Below are 15,596 nucleotides of genomic sequence, written 5' to 3'. Positions count from 1 at the left end.
TATTTTTGCCTAGTTACCTCTCAAGCTGCATGTATAATTTTTACCAACCATTTTTTTCTGGACTTTGTAAAAGCTATCAGGAAAGTGCATTTATATACTGAGGGATAACTCTGGCTAGATCTTATTCAGAATTTAGGAAGATTTTCTAAGAGTAAACACCTCTGTATTGTGTGACCATCACAAAATATGTGACTTAGATCCTTGTTTACCTGTAGTCTGATGTTGTGTCCTCTGGTTTATAAAATTTTAAATACCAGTTCCCTAATTTTAATGAAATTATGGTAAAAATATTATCTATTATGTTATCTAAGTCCCCTTAGATGTAAAAGGCTTATGGTAAATTTGTCCTACAGTTAATTCTAACAAAATATGTACTTATATCTGTAATTTTGTATATATTCTTATAGCATAAAATGAATAATATATGCCATAATGTATGCAATTTTTGCCTTCACTGCCAGGGACCATGAAATCCACACCAGTGTTTATCAACACTGTTTTGTTTATCAATAAATAAATTTCTATTACATGCTAGATCATTTCTACCCCCTGAATTTCCTTCATATATTTTATGTTTTCTTTTTTTGATTTAATTTTATTGAAAACAGTTGATTTACACTGTTGTGTTGATTTCTGATATATAGCAAAATGATTCACTTTTTTATATATATGTGTGTGTGTATATATATATTCTTTTTCATATTCTTTCCCATTATGGTTTATCTTAGTTTCCTGTGCTATACAGTAGGATCTTGTTGTTTATCCATCCTATATATACTCATTTTCATCTGCTAATCCCAGACTCCCAATCCTTTCCTCTCCCATGTGTTTTTGTTAAGATTATGAAATTATGGTCTGATTTTACATGATGCTTCTTTTATAAGCTGTAGTACTAATAACTCATTAAACACTGTCTTTGCCTTTATTATTCTAAATAAGCGCCTTTTTCCTTATTCCAACCTCAGCTCTCAAATTATATATTCTTATATTATTATCTAATGCATTTTCTTTTCTCTACTAATATCATCCTTCTTTCCTTGGCCTTTGTCTTAGGTCACATAGCATTAAGGTTGCCAATATCACCTTAACTCTGTATGAAAGTCAATAATTTACAATTCCCCTTTTAATTCTGAATTCATTTTTAGGTCAATTTCTTTGATCTCAGAAAATGAATTGTCTTTCTCTTTACAGGGCTAGCTCCTTAATCTATATGTCCCTTGATCCACGCCCTTACCCCCTCGCAGACCACCTTTCATCATTTATCTCTTTTCCTTCAATCTCTTCATAGCCACAAACATACTCAAAATTCTCATAGTACCTACATCTACTTCAAGCATTTCCTCAAATGTCATCTTCTCAGTAAAACCTACCTTGACTATCACCCCTTTAATCTTTTTTTGCTTCCTATTCCTTTTAACTGCTTGTTTTTCTTATCACACTAATATCTGATACATACATTTACATATCTACACATATATTTGGTGGTGGCGGTTGTGTTGTTGCTAAGTCATGTCCAACTCTTTTGCGACCGCATGGACTGTAGCCCGCCAGGCTCCTCTGTCCATGGGATTTCCCAGGCGAGAATACTGGAGTGGGTTGCCATTGACTTCTCCAGGGGACCTTCCTGACCCAGGGATCAAACCCAAGTCTCTTACATTGGCAGGTGGATTCTTTACCACTGAGCCATCAAGGATGCCCCCATATATGTGTGTATACATATATATATATATATATATATATATATATATATATATATATATATATATATATATCTTATTTTTTACTGTCATCTACTTGACATATGGCTTCCCAGGTGGCACTAGTGGTAAAGAACCCGCCTGCCAATGCAGGAGATATAAGAGATTCCAGTTTGATCCCTGGCTCAGGAACATCCCCTGGAGAAGGAAATGGCAACCCACTCCAGTATTCTTGCCTGGAGAATTCCATGAACAGAGGAGCCTGGTGGGCTACAGTCCATAGAGTCACACAGAGTCAGACATGACTGAAGTGACTGAGCAAACACTTGACACATAATGGTCACTCGGTAAATAATTGTTGAATGAATGAATAATATTGCTCTTCGTTTGTTCAGTTTAATGAAAGCATGATATCTTATTAGATCTCCAAATTGCAATTTAGCTTGATACTCTTCCATGTGTATATTACACAAGTATTAACTCATGGAGAATGGAATGGCAACCCACTCCAGTGTTCTTGCCTGGAGAATCCCATGGACAGAGGAGCCTGGCGGGCTTTAGTTCTCGGGGTTGCAAAGAGTCGGACGCAATTGAAGCGACTTAGCACTTATGCACTATTAACTCACTGATGTATACTTGTTTTCACCTAAGTTATTATTTCCATAGTGAAATCCAAAGAATGGGTAATAGCTATGGGAAAATGTTTAAAAAAACAGAATTGAATTCCAAGATATTTTTTCCTTCCACCTTCTACTAAGTGATAATAATTGTAGTAAATGAATCTCTTCACCTCTTTAACATTTCTGCTTATTTATTGTAATTAGGGTAAGTTGTCTTCTGAAGTCAGTAGCTGAGAATTCATTTGTGTATTCTTTCTAGAGAAGTCCATGTATGTTTACAAGAAGGTTATCAAGTGCTTTCCAAAGAGTTTTATGACTCATTTTTTAGTATCAGCTTTCTTCTTTGAATTTCACTCAATTCCTAATGGAACAAATGGCTCCATTTGTACAGAAAAGGAATAGATCAGCTCAGCAAGCAGAGTGCATGTCACTTAGGGCCAATCTCATGGTATGCATCCCGTGCAGTCACATAGGCCCTGTGTTCAGAAGGACGCTACACTTTTTTTAATGTTCTGCTGTCACTGTCTTGATATTCTTAATTTTTTAACAAAAAGTCACGTATTTTCATTTTGCACAGGGCTGCACAAATTATGTAGCCAATTCTGACCTCAAAATTTAATCATTTCTACCATATTTGTTTTTCTGGTTTAGCTCAGCAGGCTTATAACTTCAGCCCATAAGAAAGTGCATTTTGACCCCCTCAAGCCTCTTTATCCTCTGCCCTGAAGCCATCACAATGGCTAGAGCGGGTTCTGGCTGGGGGGGCCTCTGTGACATCACCAACGGTCCAGCCCTGCCTGGTCCCCAGTCTCCAGGTGCAAGGGCACACCAGCCTGCTGCGAGCCACATCCTGCCCCATCTCTGCTCACCATGCAGTCGCTGAAATGGTTCTTGTTCTTGCCTCTGTGTCTCTCCTGTGGCTATGCCTTTATGTTTTCTTCTCTGAGAGATAAAGCCAAAGAAACCCAGGGGAAGGTTCCCTGCGGAGGCCACTTTCAAATTCGGCAGAATCTACCAGAGCATACCCAAAGCTGGCTTGGGAGCAAGTGGCTCTGGCTCATTTTTATTGTTGTGCTGTACATGATACTGAAGTTTCGAGGAGATGGTGAGAAGAATAAGGTGCAGACTCCTCCCACCCTTCGGGGCTGTACATTTCGCCCTCCGGGAAGGAAAAACGCTTCCCCCAACAAAGACTATGCATTCAATACCTTAACCCAGCTCGAGATGGACCTTGTGAAATTTGTGTCCAAGGTGCGGAATCTGAAAGTCACCATGGCAACCAGAGGTCACTTCAGGCTTCAGAACTTAGGGGGTACAGATCTTCACCATAACGTTACAATATATGAGATTTGGGGCGAAGAAGACTCTGCCGATTGAGTGAGTTTGTGTGTCCAAGTAGGAGAGGAAAAGTTGGGTACTGACAAACTGTATCCAAACTGTAAAACTGTTGTGAAGAAAAGCAAAAAAAAAAAAAAAAAGAGAAAGTGCATTTTGATCTATGAACAGTTGTTCTGAATTGTCTGCTGCCCAAGTTTATACCTGCAGTGTTTAGCCTTTAAAGGAGCCACAGTTGGATCCCAACAACAAAAGAAGTCAGGAAACAGTGAAATGATAGATTTGATGTACTGACCCAAATAGCTATTAAATTAGAATTCAGTAAACTCCCATTGTTTTGAACAGAGATCTTAAAATTGAAAGCAAAAGAATGGCAAAAGTTAGATCATACAAATACTAACCAAATGAAAGCTGATGTAGCTTTAATATCAGGCTTTAAAACAAAAAGTACTACTAGAGATTGAGATACACTGTTTAATGATAAAAAGTCCAGGCCCTGTTTGCTAGGAAGTGCACCATGACTTGATAAGGGGCAATCAAAGTTATTCCTGTAATACAAAAAACAAAAAGAGAAAGAAAGAAAAAAAAATTGACTATCGATGACTCCAACTTGAGCCAGCCGAATAGGTTGATACAAATAGCTGGAATGGATTTTGTTGCTTCTGTGGAGCACGTTCACAGACAAGCAAATAAACTGATGGGAAGACCCAGAACAGAGTAAGAAAATTATGGGAATAGGAAAGAAAGGACAAGGATTAAGTTAGTCCTCAACTCCTCTTCTTCCAAGAGGAGACCTCAAAAACATTCTTAAATTTGAAATTTGATGGATACCAGTGCTTACAGATGATCACCTCTGTGTTTTTGTTTGTTTTCTAATTTATTTATTTTTTGGTCCTGTCTATGCTCACTGTTTTTTGTTTTTTAATCAGTCTCCATGATTGATATGGATGTTCCAGATATAGGGCACACTGATTGGATTTATTCATTGTAACTCTTGTTGGTGACTCCAGATTCATAGTCAAGAGCAGCTTGTTCTTGCCAAGACTGTATACTAAAATAATATCTCATACCAAAGAGGAAAAAAATACTTAAATTTCTCATACAAGATTTTATATATGGATTGTTTTATATGGATTGGTATCTCTTTGTTCGACAGCCTGGAGACTGGTAGAAATCAACAGTGTTTGATGTACTTACCATGGACAATTGAGGCTTGAAAAGGAGAGTAAATATCATTATTCCCATAGTTCATGCTATGCTATGCTATGCTAAGTCACCTCAGTCGTGTCCGACTCTGCGACCCCATAGATGGCAACCCAGCAGGCTCCGCCATCCCTGGGATTCTCCAGGCAAGAACACTGGAGTGGGGTGCCATTGCCTTCTCCGTAGTTTATAGTGGTTCCTAAATCTAGCTGCCTATTAGAATCAATCACCTGGACACACATTTAAAAAATTCCCAATGCCAGATGGATTTTCTTAAACATATTACTTGAGTCTTTGCCTTTTTCCTTCCTGTCCCAACTGTTGTTAAAAGCAGTTGTACTTCTCTTGCTTTTATACCTGAAAAGCAATTTACTGGGCATAAAATTCTTGAGTCACACTTTCTTTCCATAAGGACTTTGAGTTCTTGAGGACATTATTTTACTGACTTCAATCAAGGCTATGGAGAAATCTGAGACTGTTATTGTACATTAAACCTTTGTCTGGCAAACTAAGGTTTTCTTTCTTTATCTTTGATTCTCAATAACTTTTTTGCTAGGAATATGTCTCATATTATTTGATCCATAACAGTCAAAATACCTTTTATTTGGAGAAAAAGTTTTCTTGATTTATGTCTTTAAAAACTTAGGATGGTCATTTGTGGGGGAAGGGTTTTTAATCTTTGAGGATGCCAATTATGTATATGTTGGGTCTACTTTCTTATCTTCCTAACTTGATTAAGAGTACTATAGATGATCTAAAGCAAGCATCATTCCAAGTGGAAAAATATTAGAAACGTTCCCTTTAAAAACAGGTATAGAAAAAAAAATGTTTTTTTCTATTAAACCTTAGACTGGTAGTCCTAAAGCAGTGTGGAGGCATAAGGATTGGCAAGGAAGAAATTAAGTGGTCAGTTGATACGCCATTGGTATGATCGTTTACATAGACAACCTAAAATAATCTAAAATTAACAAGACGTTTTATGTAAAAATGAGTTGCATTCCTATATGCTACTAGTAGCAAACAACTAGAAACATAAAGAAAAGAAACTTCTATTAGTAATATTAGAGAATATCAAGTGTGTGTGTGTATGTGCGCGCACTCAGTTGTGTCTGACTCTGCTACCCCATGGAGTGTTCCCCACCAGGCTCCTCTGTCCTTGAAATTTTCCAGGCAAGAATACTGGAATAGATTGCCATTTCCTACTCCAGGGGATCTTTCCGACCCCAGGGATCAAACCCACATCTCTTGCATTGCAGGCAGATTCTTTACTGTTGAGCCACCAGGGAAGCCCTAAAGAGTAAATCTAACAGAAGATATCCAAGAACTCTTAGAGAGAAGTTTAAAACTTTGTTGGGAAAAATATCATTCATAACAATTACACCATGCTAATGCAAGGTGTTAATAACGGGAAACTGGGGTGGAGGATGAGAACTACATGGGAACTCTATACTTGTCAGTCAATTTTTCTATAGACCTAAAAATACAAAAAAAAAAAGTTCTTGTTAATTTTAGAAATGCACTTTTAAAGACTGTATAGAGATGCATAAAACAAAATGAAAAATAATAAATAAACATTATAGCTGCTTATCAGAATTCTTAACAGTGACTTTTAATATTTTGTATCTCTTTCTTATTGATTTAAAACATATCAGTTAATGGAATATAAAACTGGAACTGAGTAATTTTTGATGAGCAAAAGAATACGTTGGGCAGATCTTGCCTGGAGCAGGAAGATGTAATTAACATCTTTGAGTCTCTTTCACTTTTCTAAATCAAGAAATCACTATGGAAATCATTCTTTGTATTAAAGACAACTATTTAAAAAAAGAAAACAAACTTTCGTTTTCCCCAATTGAGGAAATTCCCATGAATTTGTCAAATGGCTAAGATGTTAATATCAGCCCCCAAATAAGTTAATTTTCTTTCTCTTATAAGATACCATTCTCTTTTCAGAAATTTTCATAATTTTTTCTATTTGTATTTAACCTGTTTTTAGTAGAGTATGCAATTTATACCATGATAGAAGAGAAAAATGAAAAAAGGGAAAAAAGTGTCTAGGAGACAATACATGAATAGCAAAGTAACTCATGGAATTGACATTGACCTCTGAATTTCATGTATATACAATTATTGTTCATCAGGAGACAAACTTTAGTTAATAATAAAAACTGTTCAGATTAATGGGAAATTAGGAAGAAGTCAACCTTCACATGCTTTTTTAAACTCAAAACAGATGAGCATGAAATAATCATGTCGGTACTGTAATTCCATTTCAGGTTTTCACATACTGCCCTTTATGAGTAAATGCTACATGGATCTTATCAAGTAAATTATCAAAACAAGGATATTTTGAAGTTCAAAGGTTATATATGATACACTGATGATATGTCCATATATGTAAACTTTATTCTTTGAAAGCAGCATCTTTGGTACAGTTTGTCTTTCTGCTCTACTTTTTATCATCTTCTAAATAAATCCAAACTCCTTCACACGCTCTAGCCTCTCTCGGCAGGTCCAGAATCATTTCCTCTCTGTGCCCACAGTAACCCTTCTCTGAACTGCTCTCATTCTCTGGTTCTCTAAGGGCATCATACTCTCATCTCACCCTGATTTCAATCAGGTTGTTTTTCTATGCCAAAAATAAAAATCTCCTCCTTCCTTTCAGTCGTGGATAATTCTTCTCAAGCATCTGCTCTTTTTGGAATCCTTTTCATATCATCACAGGCTGAGTCAAATGTCCTCCACTAGAACTATGTCTGTGATAATACTTAGCAAACTGTGCCCAACTTCCTCTTCACACCAGGGCAATGCTGGAGCCGGAAGCTGTGGTGGTGGCTTTTTGATTCTGTAGCTTCCTGACTAGAGCTAGAGCCAGAGCTGAGGGTGAGCAGAGTCTGTGTGATTGCATGGTGAGGGGTCAGAGAATGAAACACCTCTTATTCTGGAATCCCACATCTTATTCTAGATGAAAGGTCAGAAACAGAGAAGAGATAAGAAGTTGTTTGTGGGTTCAAGAGGCAGAGCCTTGGAAGACTTCAGAGGCAGAGGGACGTCAGAGGTAATGTGAGATGGAGAAAGTGATTGGAATCCAGAGCAGTGCTGTATTGCTGGTTTTACTTGTCCTGCACCATTCTTCACTCCCATGCCACAGCTTAAACGCAGACTTGCATCAATAGATCCCCCCTTGCCTACAATGATGCCTGCCACACAGTAGGTTGGCAACAAGTATCTGTTGAATTGAGCCCTATTAACCATCCTTTAAAGACCATTCTTTAAAACAACTCACAAACAATACTTTGCTAGGAAACCTTTCCTAACCCCCACCGAGAAGGATTCTGTTTCTACCAGTACTTGTGGTGTGTTTTTTGGGTATCCCTCATTTTCTTTCTGTGTTATACCTTGTATTATATGTGTTTGGATGTGCCCTCTTTTTTTCTGTGTATCTACTCTAGGAGCAAGATCACTGTCTGGATCATTTTTGAAGATCCTCGTAGAAATGTCACAGATTTTTTGCAAGTCCTTCCGTGGTTCCTATGCAATGCCTACTGTTTTCTATAGTTCTGATTTGCTTTAGTCCTCATTCTCACATAATGGAGATAATGACTTAAAAAGGAAAAAGAAAAGCTTCTGTAGAATCCAAAAGTCTATACCATTGTCTTCAGAGAAAAAGCAAAGGAAATAAATCTGTAATCTTTTACTAGAGTTACTTTGAAAATCAACAAGTATTCTTTTATGTGAGATAGGTTTTTGTTTTAACCTAGCTCTCATGGTTGCCTGGTATGACTTTGACTGTGTAGCTCTGATTTGTGGTATGTTTTGGAATTTAAAATTAGAAACCCATGTACCACTCATACCCTGCTCCCCTGATTGAAATATGACTCACTGCAACTAAGAACTGATGGTAAAACAACAATGACAAAAACTCAAATCATCTGGGTTTAGTATGTGCCAGAGTACAATGTGTGTGCATATATGTTCTCATACCTCTGTAATTACCTATCAGTCACCTATTTATGTTTATTTTAGATTACCAAAGAGTAGAAGAGAACTGATTGAAATATTTATTTAGAGTTCTAGTACTGAGCCGTCCAGAACTATAGCCACTGGCTACATGTTGCTATTGAACACTTGAAACATGGCTGTACTGAATTGAGATGTGCTATTAGTTTCATATTTTTACTTTTTTCTTCATGTGACTACTAGAAAATTTTAAAGTACAAGTGTGGCATGCATTATATTTCTGTAGGATAGCATTAATTGCATATATGCCATAATAGCTAGAAACATTGCAAAGACATTGTGAAAAGGATGCTGCTACTGCTGCTGCTAAGTCGCTTCAGTCGTGTCCGACTCTGTGCGACCCCATAGACGGCAGCCCACCAGGCTCTGCCATCCCTAGGATTCTCCAGGCAAGAATACTGGAGTGGGTTGCCATTTCCTTCTCCAGTGCATGAAAGGGAAAAGTGAAAGTAAAGTCGCTCAGTCGTGTCTGACTCTTAGCGACCCCATGGACCGCAGCCTACCGGGCTCCTCCATCCATGGGATTTTCCAGGCAAGAGTACTGGAGTGGGGTGCCATTGCCTTCTCCGGTGAAAAGGATGGCCAGTGGTGAAAAAAATCCACCTGGCAATGAAGGAGACACAGGTTTGATCCTTGGGTCAGGAAGATCTCCTGAAGAAGGAAATGGCAACCCACTCCAGTGTTCTTGCCTGGAGGAGCCTGGCGGGCTAGAGTCCGTGGAATTGCAAAAGAGTCAGATGTGACTTAGTGACTAAAAAACAATGGAGATAAACTATTGATAGTCTACTGTGCCACAGGCACTGAGGTTTTACATGAGCTATTTTATTTAATTCTCCCCAAGTCTTATTAGATAGTTATTTTCCATACTTTAAGATAAATAGTCTTAGGTTTGAAGAGGTTAAAATTTCCGATAAATCCACGATCAGACAGCTACCAATCTGCAAAACATACTCATATCCACTTGTCCCAGGAGATCATTCTCTTTTTACTGGAGAACACCACCTTTCCTCTGTCTTTTCTTTCTCTTATGCTACCTGAAATTCTAATAGCACCCCAAATTGGTAAAGTTTCACCATCCAGTTATTTCAGAATAAGGTCAGATTTCCTTTTTTACCCAAGTGAAAATAAAATATAAGTACCCCCCCAAGCCAAATTATCAGGAATTCCAATCTTTTCCCTTAATTCCCCTCCTTGTATATTCATAAGTGACTCAGGCTTATTTACTAATGCCTGGGAATTGATCCATTTGTCTATGGACTGATGAGTGTCAGTTCCTACAGTCTTGAAGCTGGAGGCCTGTCTAGAGAAGGGTTAATTCAGTGACAGGCATTATGCTAGTTTTCTATTGCTATGTAACAAATTACCATTGGTGGCATAAAACAACACCCATTTATTAGCTCCTATTATCTGTAGGTCAGAAGTCCAGCATGGTGTTGCTGAATTTTCTGCTCACAGTATCACACAGCTGAAGTCAAGGTGCCTGCCAGAGTTCTCATCTGGAGACTTCAGTGGGGAAGTCTGTTTCAAAGCACATTTTTGTTGTTGACAGAATTCAGTTTCTTATGGGGACAGGACTTAGGTCCCTGTTTCCTTGCTGGCTACCAGCCAGGGGCCACACTCTGCTTCTAGAAGCCTTATGTATTCCTTTTCATGTGCCTCATTCCCTGTCTTCATGCCGGCAATGGCAAATTGACTCTGTTTCGTGCTTTGACTCTCTCTGGCTTCTTCTTCTGCCACCAGCCATAGAAAGCTCTTTGCTTTTAAGGGCTCAGGTAATGGGATCAGGCCCACCTGGATTGTCTTACTTTAAGGTCAACTATGATGTAACTCCCAGGTGGTGCAGTGGTAAGGAATCTGCCTGCCAATGCAGGAGATGCAAGAGATACAGGTTTGATCACTGGGTTGAGAAGAGCCCCTGGAGAAGGAAACGGCAACACACTCTAGTATTCTTGCCTGGAAAATTCCATAGACACAAGAACCTGGAAGGCTACACAGTCCGTGGGGTCACAGAGAGTCAGACATCACTGAGCATCCATGTATGAGGTGTGACATAATTGTGGGAATGATATTTCATTCTGCTTACAGGTTCCAGAATTTAGGGAATAGGATATTGGGGGTGGAGCGGGTGATGTGTTTTCAGCCGTTTGCCTACTACAGTCCCGGGGATATACAGTGCATGGACCCCACCACAGAGGTCATGACAGAAAGCAAGCAGTGAAAGTCCTCCCAGCTGCTTAGCTTAGCTAATCACAGGACCAGAAGCAGGAGCTGAAACACTATTAGGCAGTAACACTCACTGGGGGAGAAGTGGAGGATGGGATGTGAAAGTTCCTGACTTGGCCACCTTCTATTTCTTTCAACTATACCCCCAAATTTTACTCATCACAACCTTTCTTTATGAAAACACACATAGCTCTCTGTGCTTGGAGGAGGTGTAACATGTCTGTCCTGCCTGTTTTAAGGGCAGCAGTGTGCAGGCACTTTGAGGTATGCGAAGCCTCCATGTCCCATCTTGCTGGAGCCCTGATAAAACAGAGATGGGAGGCCCCCGGGTGTCTGCTGAATGGCTTCCCAGCAGGGTCCGGGGGCCAGTTCTGCTGGTTCCTCTGGGCCAAGGAGCTTCCTCCAGGTGCGGAAGGAGCACTCCCCCGGCCTGTAGCAGACTTCACCCCCTCTGGGTTACCCGAATTTTGAACTCTTGCTTTCCCCATGCTTGTATGCCAGTACTCAGCTCAAGATTCAGTATGGGTCCTGCTCTCCCTGGGAACACACCTTTAACGTGGCACTTTACGGAACCTTGGCTCGCCAAGCTTTGTATTCCCTAAAGCGCCACATCCCCTTTCTCTTTATTGCCTCTGTTGTTTACTTGAGAGAGATTTCCTTTAGCTGATTCATATTTTTAACCTTAACAAACATATAAAAGAAACTTTGATCGCTATCACATGTGGAAAATCTGAATTACCTGCCATCTATAGGAGTTAACTCTAAAAGAGAAAAAAAAAAAAAAAAGAAATTCTTCATCACTTGTGGTCTCTAACCTGACATAGCAGAGTGATTCTCAAAAGGTCCTATTCTTCCTCTCTGGTTGTCCCCAGAAGGCATTTCTATTACAATTCCTAGCTCTCTGTTCTTTGTTGTGTTTTAAGCTAAGGGGCTACAATGTAATTATATTACAGGCTACATACTGAAGTTCTGTGAGCTGCATGTATCCCAGGCTACTTCGCCTCTTCTTTTCACCCCCACCCCTCTTAAGTGTGCTACCTATAAGTCATCTCCCACACCGCCATAGATGTACAATCCACAGTTTAGAAAACACAGACCTGGACTTTCTTCTTCCAGAGACCCACCTCAAATTCCTCTCCCTCTAAGAAACCGACACAGACCTCAGCGATCCCCTCAGCTGCTATGGTGTCTAATTATTCAAATGTTGCTGCGTGACATTTCATTAAGGACAAAGACCATGCTTTATACTAAGTTTTCCCACAGCATTTGGTATGCTACCTGGCAAACAGCAGGCATTCAAAGGATATTTGTGGTTTGATGAGCAGCAAGGGTCAACTCTGGATAAGAGTGTTCAGCGGGAGTCTGACTTAGGTTCCTCTCCTACCTGGCTGCTCCAGTCACAGAAGGGCCACGGCCTGCGGTCCTCCTTTGAGGCATATTCTCCTTTCTCAGTAAGTTCCGTGTGCTTCGTGATTTTTCTCAGTCTTCCCAAATCACACTTTGTGTGCTCTGTCCCATTATCTTGTTGACGAATTAGCTGAGGAATTTGGTATTGACAACTAGATTTTACATTGCTTGACTCTGTCTTGTAAATCTTTTTGGTATCCTCTATCACACCACAGACAGATCACGTATACTTAGTAGATGCTCAATAGATATTTGTTGTAAAAATAAATGAAGACCAGTTGTATAGTTTGTGTTTTGGAGTGTCCATGATATATCTTCAGGAAAAAAATACGAGATCCTCAAGCTAAGTCATATAACATTGGTCAAAGGGATTTCCTAAGTTTGTTAACAAGTATGGAAAAGCTTTGTAGTTTTGACTCAGAACAGTACAAATGAAATCTTCCCTCTGCCTTTTCTCCCTCCTTTGATCCACTTGGCCAAGTTAGATGTTCATTTCAAGGAGCTAAAGCCTCTGTAGCTTTACATGAAACTTATGGTTCCTTCTCTGTACCCCAAGCAATTTATACATACTTGTCATTTAAACCTGGACGTATTGAGAATGAGAGTGGGCACAAATAACTTTTAAGCCAGGTCGAGAAGTACCGTGACAAACAAGGAAGTATGGTCAGACTACTTTGAAAGTAGTTATTTGGTAGTGGTATGTCTCCTTTCAGTTAACTGTAAAGCTATTCCAGGTCTGGGCCTTATTTCTTTTAGCTTCCTTTGTTGCCTAGAACTGTGTCTGGCACATAGTGGTGGTAAAAGAAATGTTAGTGCAGTTTTTAAAAATATTCATGTAATTGCATATAATACTATCTTGATGTAGAGCTCAAACAGTCCCATTTGGGGCCGATTATGAACCATTTTCTCAGTATTACAAATATAGGGCAATGAGCTTAATTATATGCTTGTGTGAGGATAATAGCTAGCATTTACCAGCACTGAGCATGTGCCAGGCCCAGGGCTAAGAGTTTTGCTTGAGTTCTCTCATTGATTTCCTGCAACAACTCTTAGAGGTAAGTACTACCCCCCATTAAATGAGAAGAAAAGATAGGTTTAGAAAGATTAAGAACTTTGGTCAGGGTCACCCAGCTAATTATACATCAGAGTTTAAACTCCAGACTCTAACCCTAATACACCATCTCTCCTATATGTGATAAATAGCTGGTACTGAATTTTGGAAAGCAGTTAAAAAAAAAAAAAATAGTATATTTCTAGGAAAAATCCACTTCCTGTAAAAAATTATAAAGGAAAATTTACTTAACAAAGAGATTGCATCATCAGGCCAGTGTGGTAGCTACATGAGCTCATGAGTAGTGATAGCAGTTCGTTAAACCAACAGATTGCTTTCTGTTGTCCTTGGTATTAATGTTTCCATTGGTTAAGGCACAAATATACCATGTTAGTTTTGTTGAGATCATTTTCTTGTTTGTGGACTAGTAAGCGTGCAAAACATTTTATTTTGTACTGTAACAGTTGCATTTAACTTAGCAGTATGTGGATGAATTATGAATTATTTTCTATTGTGTCTTTTTAAAATTTATTTTTGTTGTGCCATGTCTTCGTTGCTGTGCAGGCTTTTCTCTAGTTGCAGCAAGCTGAGGCTACTCTTCTTGCAGTGTGCAAGATTCTCATTACAGTGGCTTCTCCTGTTGCAGAGCACGGGCTCTAGAGTGAGCCGGCTTCAGTAGTTGCAGCCTGGGGGCTCATGAGTTCCGCGGCTCAAGAGCGCAGGCTCAGTAGCTGTGGCACAGGGGCTTAGTCGCTCCATGGCATGTGGGATCCTCCCGGACCAGGGATCAAACTCGTGTCTTCTGCATTGGCAGGTGGATTCTTTACCACTGAGCCACAAGGGAAGCCCCCTACTCTGTGCTTTTCAGATAAGTTTTCACTTATCAACAATTTAAAGAACAGTACAGACACATCATAATAATAACTCCAGAAAAAATTGTTTGGTACAATTGTAATTACGAACCGTATTTTTACATTAATGAAATATATATTCATTTTTTTTCGAATAAAAGCAGTTTATTCAATTTTATATAAAAGTAATCTAAATTGTAAGAGATCATCTGTAGCCTTAGTTTTAAATCAGAAAGGATAAATTATATATGTGAAGAGACTATGCCATAAGTATAATACTGAGCAAATAATCATATGCACAGACTTTCATACAAAATGTATCCTTTGAATGAAATTGTCTTCTTAACTGACTTTTTTTTCTACTGGCAAGAGGTATATAGGAATAGCTATATAGCAACTGAAATTATGTATTAAGATATTTGATCACACATGATATGTATATAAACTAAGTATGAAATATCTGGAAATAAACATTTACATAATAAATACTATCATGAATAAATGATAGGAAATGTTATTACTTAAGGCCTTCACACAAGATGACTACATTTGTAATTCAAAGGAAGGATTATAAACGTATATATCAAGTTCAGGAATTACCTGTTTTCTTTTTGTCATAGGAATTTTTTTAATTTTATTTTTTAATTGAAGTATAGTTGATTTACAGTGGTGTGGCAATCTCTGCTGTACAGCAAAATGACTCAGTTATATATATATATATATATATATATATATATATACACACATTCTTTTTTAATATTTCCATTATGGCAAGATACAGACATTTTTACAATTAATATGTATTTTTAACTTTTACACCAGAATGTTTCCTCTAATTTATGTTTGTCTTCTCCAGTGAAATAGGATACCATGATCTCAATGGTTAGAAAAACTGCATTGAAGGTCAAGTCATCACTGTACTCAGAGTAATCAGAAAATCAAAATGCTTGTGTTATGATGTAGATAGGACTCTTCTGGTTAACTGATAGAAACAGGAAAATATAAAATTGGTCATTTTTGATGCTTTGTACTTTTTATTACCTAGAAGATTTTAATTTTTTTTTTTTTTTCCCATTTACTCTAGGCACTTGGGATAGATCAGTGGAACAGAACAGACGAAAATCTCATCTTCTGTTGGGGAAGACAGACATTAAAAAATAAACATACATAGATAAATTATAAAGATTTT

The 15,596-nt window shown here is 38.4% G+C and overlaps 2 protein-coding genes across 19 annotated transcripts in view; both read left to right on the top strand.

Annotated features, from left to right (window-relative positions):
- LYRM7 (LYR motif containing 7) overlaps positions 1-15,590 on the top strand; it is a 620,686-nt gene extending 605,096 nt beyond the window's left edge. For 12 of the 18 annotated variants that reach the window (XM_081500251.1, XM_081500252.1, XM_081500260.1 and 9 more), the window contains one exon: positions 15,492-15,590. The gene's annotated coding sequence lies outside the window, so the exon portion shown is untranslated. Of the gene's footprint in view, positions 1-7,820; positions 7,914-15,491 lie in introns of all 18 variants that reach the window. The other 6 variants (XM_081500249.1, XM_081500254.1, XM_081500256.1 and 3 more) reach the window with 1 other exon arrangement.
- LOC145510073 (protein FAM209-like) lies at positions 3,149-15,590 on the top strand. Its single transcript, XM_081500238.1, has 2 exons — positions 3,149-3,694; positions 15,492-15,590. Exon 1 carries the CDS (start codon positions 3,188-3,190, stop codon positions 3,692-3,694), a length of 507 nt encoding a protein of 168 aa, XP_081356364.1. The 5' UTR covers positions 3,149-3,187; the 3' UTR covers positions 15,492-15,590.
- Positions 15,591-15,596: the final 6 nt, after the last annotated feature.

The sequence above is a fragment of the Giraffa tippelskirchi genome, chromosome 6 (assembly GCF_054371585.1).
Source record: "Giraffa tippelskirchi isolate mGirTip1 chromosome 6, T2T-mGirTip1v1.2.pri, whole genome shotgun sequence".
In the NCBI taxonomy this organism is placed as follows: Eukaryota; Metazoa; Chordata; class Mammalia; order Artiodactyla; family Giraffidae; genus Giraffa; species Giraffa tippelskirchi.
This window is presented reverse-complemented; position numbering and strand designations above follow the sequence as displayed.

Bases quoted from the DNA above. Each gene is read 5' to 3' on its own strand.
- LOC145510073 (XM_081500238.1), top strand. From the start codon at position 3,188: ATGCAGTCGCTGAAATGGTTCTTGTTCTTGCCTCTGTGTCTCTCCTGT.